The sequence below is a fragment of the Macaca thibetana genome, chromosome 13 (assembly GCF_024542745.1).
Source record: "Macaca thibetana thibetana isolate TM-01 chromosome 13, ASM2454274v1, whole genome shotgun sequence".
In the NCBI taxonomy this organism is placed as follows: Eukaryota; Metazoa; Chordata; class Mammalia; order Primates; family Cercopithecidae; genus Macaca; species Macaca thibetana.
Window position 1 is genome coordinate 67,444,540 of NC_065590.1, and position 17,413 is coordinate 67,461,952.

Here is a 17,413-nt window from a genome sequence, read left to right on the forward strand (position 1 = left end):
GTTAATAGTGGCTTTGTTATGGATATGGGATTGTGTTTTTATTTTCCAAAATTAAAGGTTTAATAAGGTTACACTGTTTTTAATTGGAACAACTATTTGTATGGGGAAACAAAAAATATTCTTTGCTATTTTTTGAAAGCCATCTTATAAAGTTGACATATAACCAATAATTTTCATGATTAATTCATAAATTTATTTATCACTTGTTATGTAGGTTTAAATGGAGTAATAACTGGACAAATCAGAACATTGTGTGTTGTTTTATTTTTAGATTTGCTTTTGTCTGACATTTTTCACTTTAAAAAAAATGCCTGGTATATATTTTTTATTGTTTGTCATACTAAATATTTTGATCCCAAGAATGTTTTGACATACAAGTATCTTTCTCTTACCTGCCCCTTTCCAATTCTTAATCATCTCTTCTCTGTGGCTTTCTCATCCCCATCTCCCTGAGTCTCTCGTTGTCTCAGAATTGTTTTTCTCATAGATTATCTCATGAATAAATATAGCAAATTCAATTCCTATCAGCCATTTAATGCAATTAATAGCTATTATGGATAGAAATAATTAACACAAAATTGGAAACACAAAAATCACACGTAGTAAAATTTATGACTAAAAAATTGACAGAAGAATGAAATCTCAACAAATTTCCTTCTGCAAAATTGATAAGAAAACATTTATAGTGGGAGAGGCTCTTCTTAATAACATTCAATATGTAAACATGTCATATCTTTAAATTGTCAATAGAAAATAATTCTAATAATTTTGCTAAAATGCATAATGTATAAAATTGGGAAGTTTAGCTGTGATGTATCAGTTAAGTAATTAAATTGACCAAATGGAATCACTCCAGGTAAGTCTTTTCTTGATGAAAGTAATCAATTTTGGAATAATTCTGATTAAGCTGCTAATATTTAAAGTTATCTTGGAATGAAATTGTCAGGGACCAGATATTCTTGAGATTCAAAACAGCATTTAAAATATTCTGTAAACCTTATCAGGCTACAAAAGAAAGATTCTAGCTTTTAAAATTTGTGTTGGCTACTAATTATAATGTGGGGCACCTAAATACTCTTCTTGACATAACAGAAGAAAGAAAAAGAGAGACAGAAACTTACCTATAGAGAAAAGAGGACCCTTGCTGCCATATATTTGACCTAAACAAAGTTTTCTGTTACCCTGAAAGTATTTGCAGCCTCTGATAGCCCTGTGTGGCCTCGCATCCTATTTGAGGTTAGAATTAGGGTGGATTTAGAAAATCTTCTCTAACGCAAAATACTGAAGTCTGGTCCAGTTATGATAATTCTGAGAATCTCTAGGAAGAAAGTTGGTTTTGAGTTCTTTGTAACATGACTCTCCTGTATAACAAATTGACCTCAGCATTTTTCTATGAAATGTACTTAAAATTTAGTTTCCTTCTGCTTAAGAAAAAAAAAAGATTATAGAACATTTTTTTTCTAGATATGATGAATAAGGCCTTGGAGTTTCTTTTTAAAACAGGTCATGTAAGTTTAAAATGGAAATTTCAAATTGTCGGTACTTTGGTAATGATGTTTCTTGTTCCATTCTAACTTCTGTGTTTATTCTTTCAGATCTTTATACATCTAAATGACGTTTACTCTGTGGTGGGGATTCCTGTGTTCAGGTATATATTCTAAGCTTCAAGTTTGTCCCATAGGACGGATTGTTAAATTCAGAATTTATGTTTTTTATTTATAGCATGAATGAAGCATTGATATAACAGAGAAGGCTAAAGGCAAAGCATTTTAATTCTTTGCTTAAGACAATAAAATATTTTCATGGAACTTAGTGGATGTAATTTGAACTGACCAGTTAGAGCTGGGAAATATTTGGTCATGGTAATCTACTGATTACATGATTAATACTGAAAATTATATCTAGTTCTATTATTAAATGATTTTCACAGCCCTATAACTACACCTAAAATGCTTCTAGGCTGCCCTACTCCAGTGCCTTTAATTGAACAATTTTGCCTATCTGGCTTTTTAAAATTCTATGACAATTTTAAAGACAGACAGGGTGGGGAAAACTAAAAGATGGACATATTTCAGCAATTATAATAATAACTATTGATGGTCACCAAGACAAAAGTAGGAAACACTAGCAAAACAAGCAAAATATAAAATATATGCATTTTTAAATTTATAAAGTAGTTAATTTTTAAAAAATATTTTGACCCCCAAAAAGTGAGCCTAAGCATCTAAAAAATTTACTTAGATACCAGGCACAGTGGCTCATGCCTGTAATCCCAGCTCTTTGGGAGGCTGAGGCAAGCAGATCACGAGGTCAGAAGTTCGAGACCAGCCTGACCAACATGGTGAAATCCTGTCTCTACTAAAAATACAAAAATTAGCTGGGTGTGGTGGTGGGTGCCTATAATCCCAGTTACTCAGGAGGCTGAGGCAGGAGAATCACTTGAACCTGGGAGGCGGAGGTGGCCGTGAGCCAAAATTGCACCACTGTACTCCAGCCTAGGTGACAGCAAGACTCCATCTCCAGAAAACAAAAAAATTTAGGAAGAGTATCTTACCCCTAGCAGTGCTGAGGTGGTATTAATTAGATTCTTACCACCAAATAAAATAACTCATTTTTAAATTATTATATATAAAAATGCTAAATTTTGTGCTCTTTAACTAGTATAACCTTAATGTTTTTAAAAGGTATTTGATTATTTAAAATTATTTTAATGCTTGCTAGAAACATTCAAGATGTCATGCCATGGCATTTCAAATAATAATTGATAATGTACCTTAAAGTTTACAAATAAAAGATAATGTATCTGAAAATTCAGACTCAGACCTTGAGTGAGCACTGGTTGAAAATGAGGTTACAATAGATGCTCTGTGTTTAGTCAGTTTGACTACCTCAGTGTAGGAAGGAAGCAGTCTCAGTGATGAGTTGACTAAAAAGAACAATTTGCTGGGACATGAAAAGGGGAGACATGAAGACTTGCACAACACATAGCACTGGACAAGAGAAGTGACAGTGGATATCAGAAACTGCAACCTGGTGACCTAACAACAGAAGAAAGTCAGAAATGATGAAACAAAGTAGAGAGCAGCCATGAAGTTAGAGGATCACATAAAAATTTGTCCCAAGTTCCTAAAGACATTGTTCATATTTTGAGCTTTACTTTCTTTAAAGAAAAAAACCATTTGGATATCAATAGCCCCATGAAGCATTAACTGTTTTATAGCTGGCGCCACACTATACGCATCACCTACTACAGTATAGCATAGCAGATAAGAACTGTGGACTTGAATTCTGTCTTCACAAATTCTTATAACTCTGCAAGTTTAGACAAATTATCATATTTCTCTGCTATAAAATCAAGAAAATAATAGTACCTACTTTATAGCTTCATCCTTGGAATTAAATGAGATAACCCACATGAAAATCTTTGCTGCTGTTTCTAGAATACAGTAATCATTGAATAAATTTCAACTTTATTTTTGAAACAGTTCAGCAAGTAGGAGGGGTGGGCAGAGACATTTACTGGAGTAAGATGAGTTCAATTAATTTTAGTTGAAGCATCAGTTGTACACTTACTGTATGCAAAAAAATTGTGCTAGACGCCCAAAGTTCAAAGACAAAAAAGATGAGTATTAATTTCAAGGAATTCAATCCAGTGGTAGCACAGATCTGTGATAAATGCTTGACTAGAGTTAGGAAAGAGAACCTAACTCTAATTGAGGACCTGTGAGCAAAAAGATAAAAGATTGTCCCTAAGAGGAGACTTGACAGCAATAAGAAAGGGTATGTCATGCGGACAAGAGAAGGAAAGGATATTACAGCAAGGAATCTCTGTGCAAAGGCACAAGGTATAAGGAAGCTGGATTTACATGGGTCATGGCAGGTAGTTTCAGTGTAGATGGGACATAAAGTGGTAGAAAATTAGAAATAAGCCATGAAGTGCCTTGTAAGTGTGTTAAACAGCTTGGATTTTATCCTAAAAGCAATAAGAATTTGAAGCAGAAGAGTGAAGTGATCAGATTTCTGATTTCAAAAAAATTACCAAGAAAAAAATATTTTTAAATGAAAGAGAAATAAAAAGAGAGAATGAGAGGATTTAAACTCTTGGAGGTAGCAAAAAGGCCATGAAATCAAAAAGTAGTTAAGGGGTCTAGAATAATTTCAGATTTCTGATTTGAACAATTAGTAAATACTGGTATTAGTCACTGAGATACAAAATGTAGCCAAAGAAAACAGTGTATTCAGTGAAAAATGTCCCAGTAGATATTTGAAGTTACAGATCTAGAGTTCAGGTGACAAGTCTAGACTGAAGAGTTAGATTATGGTACCCAATATATGGGTAGTAAGGGGGCACAAGAAAATGAAGAAACATATCAATATGTGAAATCCAGGAGAGTGTATTCAGTTTATACCTGTTGACTTTGTACTACTTATCTTCCACATAAAAATGTTGAAGTACATATTTGAAGATAAAGATCTGGGGGGTTCAGGTAACAAGTCTAGGCTATAGATATAGATTAGGACATCTTTGTCTTGGTGGTACAAGGTGTACAAGAGAATAAAAAAGAAATGCACACATGCAGAGAAGAAGATCAAAAACCACATTTATTTTTGAACCGTGTACGTTAGCTAGATTCTGTGAAAGTAGAGCATTATTTTTACTTTCTAGGAGTTTATTTCTGAACATGCCTTCTTCTGAATAATTGTATTATGCTGATATAATGGGGCCCTTTTGTTGAAGTAATGAGATAATTTTGCCCAGGTTTAAGCAAAATGTGAACATTCACTTTTGTCAAATATTGACAGAATTATGTCCCATAAAAACTTCTATTAGCAAAAATATATACATAGTTGTTGAAACTTTGAAAGGTTCCATATAAATTCCTGCTGCTTAGAAGAGCATTTTTTTCATATATATGGACAAAGCTGGTTTTCCATACTGCATCTCCCTTTTTGGTATCTAGAATGCAACTCTGTTTTATAGTTTTGGCATCTAGAATGTAAACTGTGTATTATAGCTTTGGTATCTAGAATGTAAACTGTGTTTTATAGCAAGATAATTGCTAAGCTTACCCTGCAGAAGCAAAATTCACTGGCCAAAATATTTTATAGTGTTTCTACCTGCCAGTTTACATCCCTGATTCCAAATGTATGTATACAGTACTGTTTACAATGTGAATTATTTCTTGAAAAAACTTTATTAAAAAGCCAAACTCCCATGGGTTTGCCATGTAGAACTTCCTCATTATAATAGTAAGTATACAATTACACTTTTATTTTAAAGGGATATGTCATTTAGTTCTCAGATTTTAAGAGGCTTGCAACAAATACAAAAACAGGATAAGTTAAAGTCAAAGAAAAATGAGAGACAAAATTCTGAAAGAAATAAATGTTTAACATTCATATACCTAGAATTCTGTTGAACAACTTGAAGGAGGGTTTGAAGAACATCGTGGCTTTCCGTAAAGTTTGTAGAAGACCTCTTGGTGGTTTTGGAACAAGCCTACCCCAAAACAAACCAGCACACGTTCTTGACATCACGTCTTCATACCTTACCAACAAATTGTAGAAGTGAACTAGAAAAGCCTGGAAAGTTGAAATTTCCAAGGAGATTCTGCTTGTTCATTGCATTGGAAAGATATAAATGATAGATGACATTTTGAAAATTTCTATCAAATCTGGAAACATTGATGTGATGGTGGCATTGATGAGGTGGAGGATAAAGTGTGAAGCGATGCTTGTTGGAGACCAGTGAACTGATTTGGGAGATGTCTGGTTTGGCCCATCATCCAGTAAATTATTTTAGACAGTGCAATGTCATGTTTCATTTCATCTTTTGGGGAAGATGCAAATAACCAAAAAACAGACCTACAAAAGGGACTTTTTTATAGAAAATAGATTTTAAGGGTTAGCATCCCTTCAGTTCTACTTCCCATACTACATTTATATCACAAAATAGTATATTCCCCTTCATGACTTCAGACAGCAAAAAAAGGTCTACTCTGGGAAGACAGGGAAGTATAAGAAAGATTTTCCTCGTGTAATTACATTTTTATACATTAAATACATGAGAGTGTAAATTTCAGTTGTCTAAAAATTTAACTTTCTGAAATTCCACACTGGCTGGGTAGACAAGGTGCCCATTAGAGAAGGAATTTTTGTAATAAGATTGAAACATTCTCTAACTTAGGGAATACTTTAGTGTATGTTGGATGAATATGTTTAAATGATTCTCAGATTTGGACAGATAAATCATTTTTATATCTTGTTGTTCAATGTGTAATAATATATAATCAGATTCTTTTCTTTGTAGGGTTCCTTTAGCCAGCAGAGCTTACATCAAGACAGCTGGACTGCGATCTACCATAGCGTGGGCAATGGCATCTCTCGCTGACATTAAGGTAAGAAAAATGTTTTCCTTCCTGTTAATAGCAAAGTTATTTTCATAATTAACTTATACGGTCTCTTACTGATGGATATTTGTATTACTTGCTTTTTCTTTTCTTAACGCTTTTTATTTAACTTCTTTTCTTTTTGCCATTATACTTACAAACTGCTGCAGTAATGCTTTTATATGTTGTTGAACTTCTGAGAGTATTTTGGCTGTGAAAAGGCTGAGTCAGAAGTTAGCTACATTTCATTATTTCTAATGTTTTGTGTCACAGTTAGAAAATGTGGCCTGTAAAACCTCTGATTCTTAAATTTTAAGTTTTTTTCTGTGACCAAGATCTTGGTCAATTTTTGTAAATGTTCTATGGACGTAAGATGATTTTATCTTCTAGTGAAGAAATGTTCTCCATTATTTTTACTTACCGTGTGTTTCTCTGCTCCATTTTCAAAGAAGTTTTTGAAATCTCATTATATTGTATTTTTTTAAGTTTTTGCATTTTTATGAGTTGTTGAATTATTCAGCTGCCATGTGACTTGGTATATACATGTTCGTGACTGTCAATACATCATTGTGAAGTGTGCCTTTTGTTACTTAAGTCCTGTTTATCTTGGTTAAGTTTAAATTTAAGTCTCACTGTCTTACTAATATTTTCACTCCTTTTTGTTTGCATCAGCCTAATATTTCTTTGCCACTGCTTTTTTTTTTCAACTTTACATATTTTCTTACAAACACACAGCTATTTTTACCCCACTCTGATGGTCTTTCAGTGAGAGAATTCAGTAAATGTTGTGACAGATAGACTTGATTATATTCTTCCTATTTTTATTCTATTCCTAACTTCTCACACTTTGTTTCCTTCTCTTATTTTTGCTAGTTTGATCAAGTTACTTGCTAATCATTTGTCTTGCCCTGTTTGAGGCTTCTGCTCTGGTTTACTTGTTGCTTGGGTAAAGTCTTATCTTAGGTATTTTTCTCAAATGTGGTATTTAATGATATACTGTCGGAATTTCTTTGTATCTTCAAATTTCTTCCTGTTATCTGGGTATACCTATCTTGGCTGGGTATAGGATTCCTGAATTGCAGTTCTTTTCTCTCAAAGGTCTGTAGATGCTATTCCATTGTCATTTAGCTTCTGGTGGCACAGATGAGCAGGCCATGCCAGTTGGATTTTTCTTTTATTTTCATTTATAACTACGTGATTCCTTGTTTTTGGAAACTTGTAAGGTGTTTGTCTTTAATCTTAAAGCCCAGGAATGTCACCAGAACATGCTTATGTATATGTCTTTTCTATTTAGCCCAGACCTTGGTGAGTCTTAGATTCTGGCCACCACTTACTGGCTGGGAAGCTTTGGGCAGGATACTTAACATCTTTGTGCCTCAGTTTCTCATTTGCAAGATGAAAAGAGTAGTAATATCTCATGGGATCATGATAAGATTAAATGAATTAGCATTAATAAAGTGATTAGAACAGTGCCTAACATTCAGAAAGTTTCTAAGTATTAGCTGCCATTTTGGTAATAATAATAAATATAACTATAATTATTAATACCAAAACTATAATTACTATTTGGAATATATAATAATTATAAAAATTATTATTTATTTTTACTTCTCCGGCCTGAGCACTTTTCTTCCATTATTTAATTATTGCCTCGACTATTTAACGAATTTAACTTTAAACTAGTCTCTCTTTCCTACTTCTGAAATTCCTATTAGGAACGTGTTAAGCTTCCTGGTTCTATCCTCCAAGTCTCCTACCCTTTTGACATGATTTCCATCTCTTTATATTTGCATTTTGAGTTATTCTTGAACATTATCTTCCAAATTACAACAAGAGTCACAGAGACATGCTGTATTTTATTTATATTTTTATATTAAAAATATGGCTTTTTAGCTTCATAAAGGTATGTGTGTCACATTTGAATATCTCTGAAAGCTCTTCTTTTATTCAAATATTGATCCGTGTCCTCCAGTAATTAATAATTCTATTTTACTAGGTGTGTCTTCTGATTATTCTGCGTATTTACTCTAAAACTACTGAGGGACCTCTTCCTTTTTTTTCAGATGTGCCGTTGGTTTTTGTTTGTTCGTGTGTTTTGTTTTAGCTTGCTGGGGCTAAAATGTGACTGTTAAGTATTTTAAACGGCCAGAATCCTATAAATGGTAAAAGGCAAATGGATCTCTGGCACCCCAGGCTCAGCAGTGTAAGGAGAATCTGTCAGTCCTGCTGAGATACCTGGAGGAAACTTCTCTAGTCACTGACCTCTCTTTGGGTCCATAGATCTCTGAAGACCAAGCTCTTCCCTAGTTCCATTGATTCTCCCCTCTGGGTTCCACTGCTGTTCTCTAATCACTACCCAACCCACAGCAGGGAGGTCCCATCACACACGTTCCTTTTTCTGGGACTGTGACGGAGCCTTGGGCTTCTCTTAGCACCAGTTGCCTCTAGGTCTGAGCATCACTTGGCTCAGCAGAAGCAGAAAGCTTAGAGTTGAGAGTGGAGGAGGGAGCGTCTTTCAGATTACCAGGTACCCAGAACCCATGATTTTATTTGTTTGTTTGGTTTAAATCTTTAGTTCAGATTTTTTTAGTATAAAGAAAGAGGTATGGTTAATTTTTTCCCAAACTGCCAGTGGTTTCACCAGTTTGTATTTAAGTATAAATTTACATAATCACCTACACATTTGAAATGTTACCTTTGTTTTAATATAAACATGTTTTTCAGAAAAGTCAAAAGTAAATGATCAAAAATATCCAAAGATAGTGCTTGATAAAGCTTTTCCTTACTGTGAATTTTCCCTGAGACTACAAAAAGGAAGAAATGTGTCTCTCAATGTGACCACAGGCCAAGGAGGTCTGTTAAAGAACCTGGGAAATGGCATGGTAGAGTTCTTTTGGAGGGAATGTGGTAGTGACCCACAGTCTGAGTGACCCCAGTATCCAACCTGATCCATTTCCCTCTTTGGAGCTTAGTACCCAGAGCAGTACACAGACAGCTCAGTCTTGGGTAGGCCAGTGCCACTAAAAATGAAATTTAAAAATGGGATGTTCATTATTTATCATGTGTACTATAAACTGTTCTCCTTCCTGCATATCATAACAAGGGAAATCAAGTTCTATAAATCTTAAATGTTGTTATAAGTATGCAGAAATACTTCTCTACCTCAGTCTGTGTCTACAAGTGTCATGGCAAGAAAAGGTCCTAAGGTAAAATAAAGCCGTTTAAAAATACTTTAGGTCAGATTATATCATTGAACACAGGTCATGGGAGAGAAGGAGCACAGTGTATGGCACATTTGAGATCCTAATAAAAATGGGTTCTCATACTGTTAACAATTTAACAACAAAATTTCCATTTAAATTTTTCCTTCTGCTCCTTACTGCCCCTTCATGGGGGATTTGTATGATACTCTCTTTAAAATTTAGTACCAGGGAAGGCTTCTGTCTCCTGAAGAACATTTTGTTTCTTTCCATTAGGTACCATATGGCTGTGGCTGAAACCTGGCTGTCCCCTGAGGACTCTGCTTCCTCTGTAGACATATCAAGTGGTGGATGTTTTTTCTCCCCTATCTCAAGCACCACTGGGCCTGACAGTGGGGTACGTTCCTGCTTGCTCCTTCTTGCCCCTTCTAGAGAATTATTTTCTTCCTTCTGCCCAGAACCTCACAGTGCCTTTGAAGCACATGCCATCAGATCACCCCAATCAGAGCTCTCTCCCTCTCATTCCTGTAAGAGTACAGGCCATTATTGCATCATGATTCTTTGGTCTCTGTAACCATTCAGTAATCTTACTCTTCATTTCTTGGCTTCCCTATTCATCTGTTATAGTCACATCCTAGACCTTGTCATACCCAGAAGGGTATCTCTTCCAGAAGTCTCAGTTTCAGGAATCTTGTTCTTAACCACCTCCTCTTTCCTATTTACTTCCTCTGCTACCCGAACACAAATCTTTAACCCCACAGGGCCCTCTAGTCATTTGACCCAACCCCTGTTCTTACCACCTGTGCTCCTCCCTCCTTCACAGCTTGGATTTTAAAAATAGTCATTTCCTTGCCCATACTTTTAACTCTCTTCCTTCTTTTTATCCCTTTTTTTCCCTTTTTTTTTTTTTTTCAGACGGAGTCTTGCTCTATCGCCCAAGCTGGACTGCAGTGGTGCGATCTCTGCTCACTGCAAGCTCCGCCTCCCAGGTTCATGCCAGTCTCAAGCTCCCTTCCTTCTTATTTGACTTAAATAATAGAATCAGAAGAGAACTTCTACATGTTCTCCTCACCAAGTCTACCAACATACCAGAATCTATGCCTACATACTCTGCCTTATTGTTGTTACAATAAGGGAACTGTCCTTGTTCCATGCTGATGCTTGTGTGCCGGATTCCATTCCCTCTTATAGACTTAGTAATTTTTCCTTCTACTGGGTCATCCCCATCAGCATGTACACCTGCCGAAATATCTTTCAACTTAAAAAAATGAAAATCCCCCCGCTGAAGCCATACATCCCTTCAGCCACCACCCCCTTTTCTGCTTCCCTTTACAGAAAAAGTCTTTAAAATAATTATCTACATTGGCTGTCTCTACCTCCTTTCTTCCCATTCTCTCATATAGCAGCCTCCATGGGGCATTCATCACCAACACTCCACTGAAACTGCTCGTCTCACTTACCCGCCTGTCACTTCGACACTGATCACTCTCCTTCTTGAAGCAGTTTCTTCACTTTGTTTCAGGACCACTACTCTAGGTTCTGCTCCTATTATCAGAATGAGCTGCTTCTCAGTGTGTGTGGCTGATCTTCCTCTTCCAAACATCTGAACTTGAGAGATCACCAGGGGCCAATTCATAGACTTCTCTTGTTAAACTTCTCTTGCTTTCTAGATGATCACATCCAGTTCTGATGCTTTAAATATCATTTATAAGCTGACTGGCACTGACTGTTCCCAAATTCCTATCTGTAGCCTGAACCTCTCCCTTGAACTGTAGACTCATGTCCAGTGACTCACTTGACATTCACACTTAGAGGTCTAAGAGGTATCTCAAAATTAACAAGGCCAGAACTATACTCTTGTCTCCCCCAAAGTGTCTTCTCCCCAACTCTTCCCATGTCAGTAACAGGCAACTCTGTTCTTCCAATTGCTCAGCTCAAAAATTTTAGGCATTCCAGACTGTTGTCTTTCATTAACATTCCACATCCCATCCATTTTTGGCTCCACCTTTTAAAATATGTCTAGAATCCAACCATTTCTTAGCACATCCACCAATTCCACTCTTAACTCAAGCCACCATCATCTCTTGACTGGACTCTCTAGCGCTCTTACCCTTCTATGGTCTGTCCTCTGCAGAATAGCCAAAATGATCCCTTTGAAATGTAATGTCGTAGGACTCCTGTCCTCAAACCCTCCAATAGTTTCCCATCCTTCAGAATAGAACCAGAATCCTTACACCACCTATGAGATCTGGCATGCTGTGATTTTCAGAGTGGGAGTAAGTCGTTTTTTCTCCCAGTTTCCTGTTTTTCTCCCAGGTACAGATAGGATTATACTTTCCTGGCCCCTTGACACTGTGTGCCATGTGACTAACAGTTAATACTGGTGGAAGTGATGTGCATCGCTTTCAGGTGGCACCTTTCTGAGCCAGTGGACAATTTGTCATGCTTTCTTTCCCTCTGCCACAGTGATGGCAGCACTCAAGATGATGATTGCTCGTCGGTTCCAGAGTGAGGAGCAGAGGCCCCAGGTGCCCTAATGTGGGCATACAGTGTGAGCTACTTGTTTTAAACCTCTAGGATTTGGGGGTTGTTACAACATGCAGCATAACCCAGCCCATCTTCACAGAATCCCCTTGTTCCCTCTCTGGGGCTTTCACTACCTTTTCCTGGGCTTTGGCCAGAATGGCCTTCTTCCTAATTTATAAACCTGCCGAACACACTCCTGCATTAGGGCTTTAAGTACCTGAAATTCTTAATAAAGTGTAAAAAGTAACCTTTTCTCTTGAAATATTGATTCCTCAAGTTTAGGTTTCTTTTATAATACCTACTATAGTAGTCTTAATAATACCAAATTAATATTTCTGTCTGCAGGCTGGTGCATTTGTTTTAGATCCAATGTGCGGACTTGGAACAATACTTTTGGAAGCTGCTAAAGAATGGCCAGTAAGTTCTGAAGTTTGGTAAAGCAAGCAATTTATCTACTTTAATCAGTATATATAGTATAATCACCAATTATTTACAAGTAGAGTGTCTATTTTGGGATTATTCTTTTTAATTATGTGAGTTATTCACTATACTCAAAATAGATTGTGAAGGATTAAATTGCTATGTTATTTATTTAAATACTATGAATTTAGGAAAATATGACAGAATTCTAATCATTAGTCATGACCTAGATTATACTAATCCTCAAATTCTTTACACATTTGTCATTGTAAAATATTCACAGATTTTTAAAATTTTAACATAAACTTTACATTTTTTGATATTATCATTTTAAAAGAATACCCTAAATGTGTTTTGGCCTTAATTTAAAATCTACTAATTTCACTTCCATCATTTGAGAAAATGCAAGTTGATTTTCTTAACTACATAAAATGTGTAATAATTTTATTTATGCTTAAAATATTCTTTCTTTCCCCATAGGATGTGTATTATGTAGGTGCTGATGTCAGCGACTCACAGTTACTAGGTACTTGGGACAATCTGAAAGCTGCAGGCCTTGAGGATAAAATCGAATTACTTAAAGTCTCTGTTATAGGTAAGCTACTAAAAATGCAAAACAATTGAGGAAATGAACAATGTAAATATATTTAGAATCATACAAAACAAGACTCAGTATGTAAAGGTTGGTTTTACCCTGTAATATATCTGTGGGACTAATACTGAGTTTACTTCTGATAGTGTAACCGTTTTATTTTCAAAGGGTTCATAATTGGGAAGTGAAACAATAAGCATGTAAAGCATGACTTAAAATGTGTGTGTTAAAAAGAGAAAAAAGAAGTATTTGTTGCATCTGAACCATTTCTCATATCAGAACCAGTGATCAATTAATATAGCCATAAAATAAGCAGTGTAATAATTCTTTGAATTTCTTTTTAATAAACTATATGAAATATTATTGCCTCACATTAGATAGTATCCCTGAGATACATAGGAGTAAGCTAACTATCCATCCCAATTTGCCAAACCAGGACTTGCAGTGCTAAAATCAGCAAAGTCTGGAGTAAACCAGGACAGTTGGTCACCCTGTGAGGTAGAGGGAAAGTATTAACCCCTGTTTAATGAAGGGGAGTCAGCAGTGACACACGTGACTAGGAATCAAGTCTACTGAGACCAATCAAAATAGTATTTTCAGCCAGGTGCAGTGGCTCACACCTGTAATCCCAGCACTTTGGGAGGCCAAGGCGGGCGAATCACAAGGTCAGGAAATCTAGACCATCCTGGCTAACATGGTGAAACCCTGTCTGTACTAAAAATACAAAAAATTAGCTGGGCGTGGTGGCGGGCGCCTGTAGTCCCAGCTACTCGGGAGGCTGAGGCAGGAGAATGACGTGAACCCGGGAGGCAGAGCTTGCAGTGAGCTGAGATCGTGCCACCATATTCCAGCCTGGGCAACAGAGCAAGACTCCATCTCAAAAAATAATAATAATATAATATCTTCCTGAGGTCCATGGTATTTAGACTATTTTTAAAAACTATTCCTTGTTTTATTCCCTGTTCCCCAAATATATATCTCTCCCTTAAGTCATGAGTGCATTTAATTCCCAGTTAAGAACATTGTATTCTGTTGACAGTGATAGGTAGTAGATAGTTCCCAATATCAAACCTATAATCAGGAGGAACATAATATTATTTTAAAAATTTTGTTGTAGTGGAAAAGTAGTAAAGATGAGTATCAACAGAAGAAAATACTAGGATAACTTGCATAAAAGCATAGTAAAGCATCCCCAAAGAAGAAATTGTTTTGTTGATTGAGATCTCATAGTTGTTTGCTGTTCTGCCAAGGTTTTTAATAGGACTCTGTGCGGGAGACACAAGTTTCTAGAGCAAACTAAGGGATGACTAGACTGCAGGCTTTCATAATCCCTAATTTCTTTAAGAATGCTATTTCTTTGAAACCTTTAAGAAAACTGAAATTGCTTCGTAAGTTGTTCCAGAGCAGTGAGTTTTCAATCCCTTTACATTCTCCAAAGCACCTTGTAGGCATGAGGGAGGGAGTACTGAGTTGGCCATTGGACCGCTGTTGCACTCCCAGCTCCACTTTTATGTATTTTCACTTTAGAGGGCATTTTCTATAAGATTTCATTTAAAAAATGGAAGTGCTCCACTGTTTGTGTGTGTGTTTTAAAGGTTCTCTGTGGCACCAGGTAACTGCATAAATCTTCGTTTTTGAAAGGATTCCTCTTAGACTTTAGTGAGGGCAGGATGGAAACAAAGAGACTAATTAGGATACTGTGGCAACTCCAGTTATAATCCAGGTAAGAAATGACAGTGGCCTGGTCCAAGGTGGTATTCAAGGAGGTGTTGAGAGAAGGTCAGATATATATTTGGCAGACAGAGCCAACAGGATTTGTTGTCGGATTGGATGTGGAGTATGAGAGAGAACATTCTAGGCTTTCTGGCTTAAGCAGCTAGAGGATGGAGTTGTCATTACTGAGGTGGGGAAGATGGATGGTGGATCAAGTTAGAGTTTAGGACCTGTTAAATTTTACACGATTATTAGACTCTAAGTGAAGATATCAAGTTAGTACCTCAGTATCCAAATCTGGAGTTTAGGGGAGAGGTTGAGCATCACTGGTATAGAGAACATTTAGTTTCATGAAATCTCCTAGGGAGTAAGTTTAAGTAGAGAGGGGAAAGGGGACTGAACCTTAGAATACTCAGATGCTTGGACTTCGGGAAGGTGAGCATCTGGTAAAGGAACAGCCAGTGATGTAAGAGTGTAAGAATCCAGGGAAGATGGATAGATCAGCCGTGTCAGCTGCTTCTCATTGGTGAAGTACGATGAGGCCTGGTGACTGCAGAAGTCAACAGCAGCTTCCCTGGAGGGGCTCTTGAGAGAATGGGAGGAGATAACTTGAAAACAACTAGTTGAGAGCATTCTGTGGAGCAGTTTGGCTAATAAGGAGAGCATAGAAATGGGGCGGTAACTGAAAGAAAGGATATCGGGGATCAAGCAAGGAATTTTTTTAAGATAGAAATTAGAATTTTTTTGTATCTAGAATGTTTGATCTCACTAACAAGAAAAATCAAATGAAAAGGAGGAATTTGGCATGACGGAGGAGAGAGGAGAACCGCTTGTCTGCTGTATCCAGGCCCTAAGAAAGGATGGGATCCAGTGCCTGAGCGGCTGAGCATGCACTTCTAGGAGCAGGGGAAGGCAGAGGGAGGAGAATGGACCTTAAAACAGGTCACATGTTATAATGTTTATTACAGTTTTTTCAACTCTGCGCATTTGATAGGTTTGCTTAAATTTACCTTTCTTTACTACTGAGAGAAACTTTTTCATGTTATGTCATTTGTAGATGATTCTTCTGTGAATTGTTTTTAGGATAACTTTCTGAAAGAAAGAATAAAACATCTGTTTCAGGTTATTTCAGCATCACAACCTCTTTAAGTTTCGGTCTAGGAGGAACTATATGTCTTGCTAATACAGGGGCCAATTTTAACTAATAATTAGCCCTTTATGGCACCTACTTTAGAGGTAGACATTCAGGCTAGATAAAAGCATTTATTTTCTTCATTAATTTGGTTTTTAAGAGCTCTAATTATAAATACAATTTAGAATGTTGAGATCTACGAATCCCTTAAGGGATCTCATGCCTTTTTACTGTAGGAATTAAGAACACTTAGTGACTTTAAGAGTCACACCAAGTATAAATCCTAGCTCCACCATCATTTTTCCACTGTGTGGCCTTCAGCAGAAAAACTGGACCTCTCTTTATTTTCTCATCTATAATGTGAAGATTATAATGCCACTGCATAAAGCTGTGATGAGGATTTATTACATAAACACACAGAGTACAGTGTCTAACGCACAGCATGAATTAGTAAGACATCTGTAAGCATTGGTATGTTGGTATATCTAGGAAGTTAGTAATATTCATTCCCATTATGACTTACATTTCTGCAAAATCACAATCTTCAGCTTCTGTGTGCTTTAATGACTTTTATTTTTTCTACCTTTTTAATAAGCATTCACTTTGTTTTATAACCCTCAACTAATATAAAAAGAAATGATCTTAGCCGGGTGCAGTGGCTTTATGCCTGTAATCCCAACACTTTGGAAGACTGAGGCAGGTGGATCAGTTGAGCTCAGGAGTTTGAGACCAGCCTGGCCAACATGGTGAAACCCTGTCTCTACTAAAAATACAGAAACAAAAAAAATTAGCCAGGCTTGGTGGCTGTAGTCCCACCTACTCGGGAGGGTGAGGCAGAAGAATCGCTTGAACCCAAGAGGTGAAGGTTGCAGTGACCCTAGATTGTGCCACTGCACTTCAGCCTAGGTGACATGGTGAGACTCTGTTTGTTTTTTTTTTTTTTTTTTAGACAATCTTTCAACATGAAGAAATCATATGTATTTATTCCTAAGTTTTAATCATTATGAAAATTTGGAATCAAATGAATATTATGTTACAAGTTATCTTAGGAAATAGCAATTAGTCATTAGGCTTTTTTAAATCTGCAGATATGTATACATTCTCAGTATAAGATGGAAACTATAACATAAACATTTGAGCAAAAGAAACACATTTATGGTTTAATTAAAATGGCAAAATTATAGCTAAAAGGAAATATTTTCTTTCCTTCCAGTTAGGCATTCTGTAGCCTATCACACATCACTTAAGTGTAGATTTATAACAAGATTATTGGCAACAGTTGTGCTTTGTTCTCAAGTGTTTCCATTCTTGTATAAGATGGCGTGCTTTTTTCAGGACACCCATAAGCACCCCATAATGTGGTGTTTGCATTTTCTCTCATACTGGTGTGTTTTCTCCTCTGCTGCCTGTCCTGCCTCTGCTGGCTTGGCCTTGGTGTTCT

The 17,413-nt window shown here is 36.4% G+C and overlaps 1 protein-coding gene across 6 annotated transcripts in view; it reads left to right on the forward strand.

Annotated features, from left to right (window-relative positions):
- Positions 1-17,413, forward strand: part of THUMPD2 (THUMP domain containing 2) — a 41,009-nt gene that overhangs the window by 11,183 nt on the left and 12,413 nt on the right. For 5 of the 6 annotated variants that reach the window (XM_050753368.1, XM_050753369.1, XM_050753370.1 and 2 more), the window contains 4 exons: positions 1,596-1,648; positions 6,311-6,398; positions 12,461-12,532; positions 13,016-13,130. In XM_050753368.1, the coding sequence (XP_050609325.1) occupies positions 1,596-1,648; positions 6,311-6,398; positions 12,461-12,532; positions 13,016-13,130 (328 nt within the window). Of the gene's footprint in view, positions 1-1,595; positions 1,649-6,310; positions 6,399-12,460; positions 12,533-13,015; positions 13,131-15,594; positions 17,407-17,413 lie in introns of those variants that run through there. The other variant, XM_050753373.1, reaches the window with a different exon arrangement.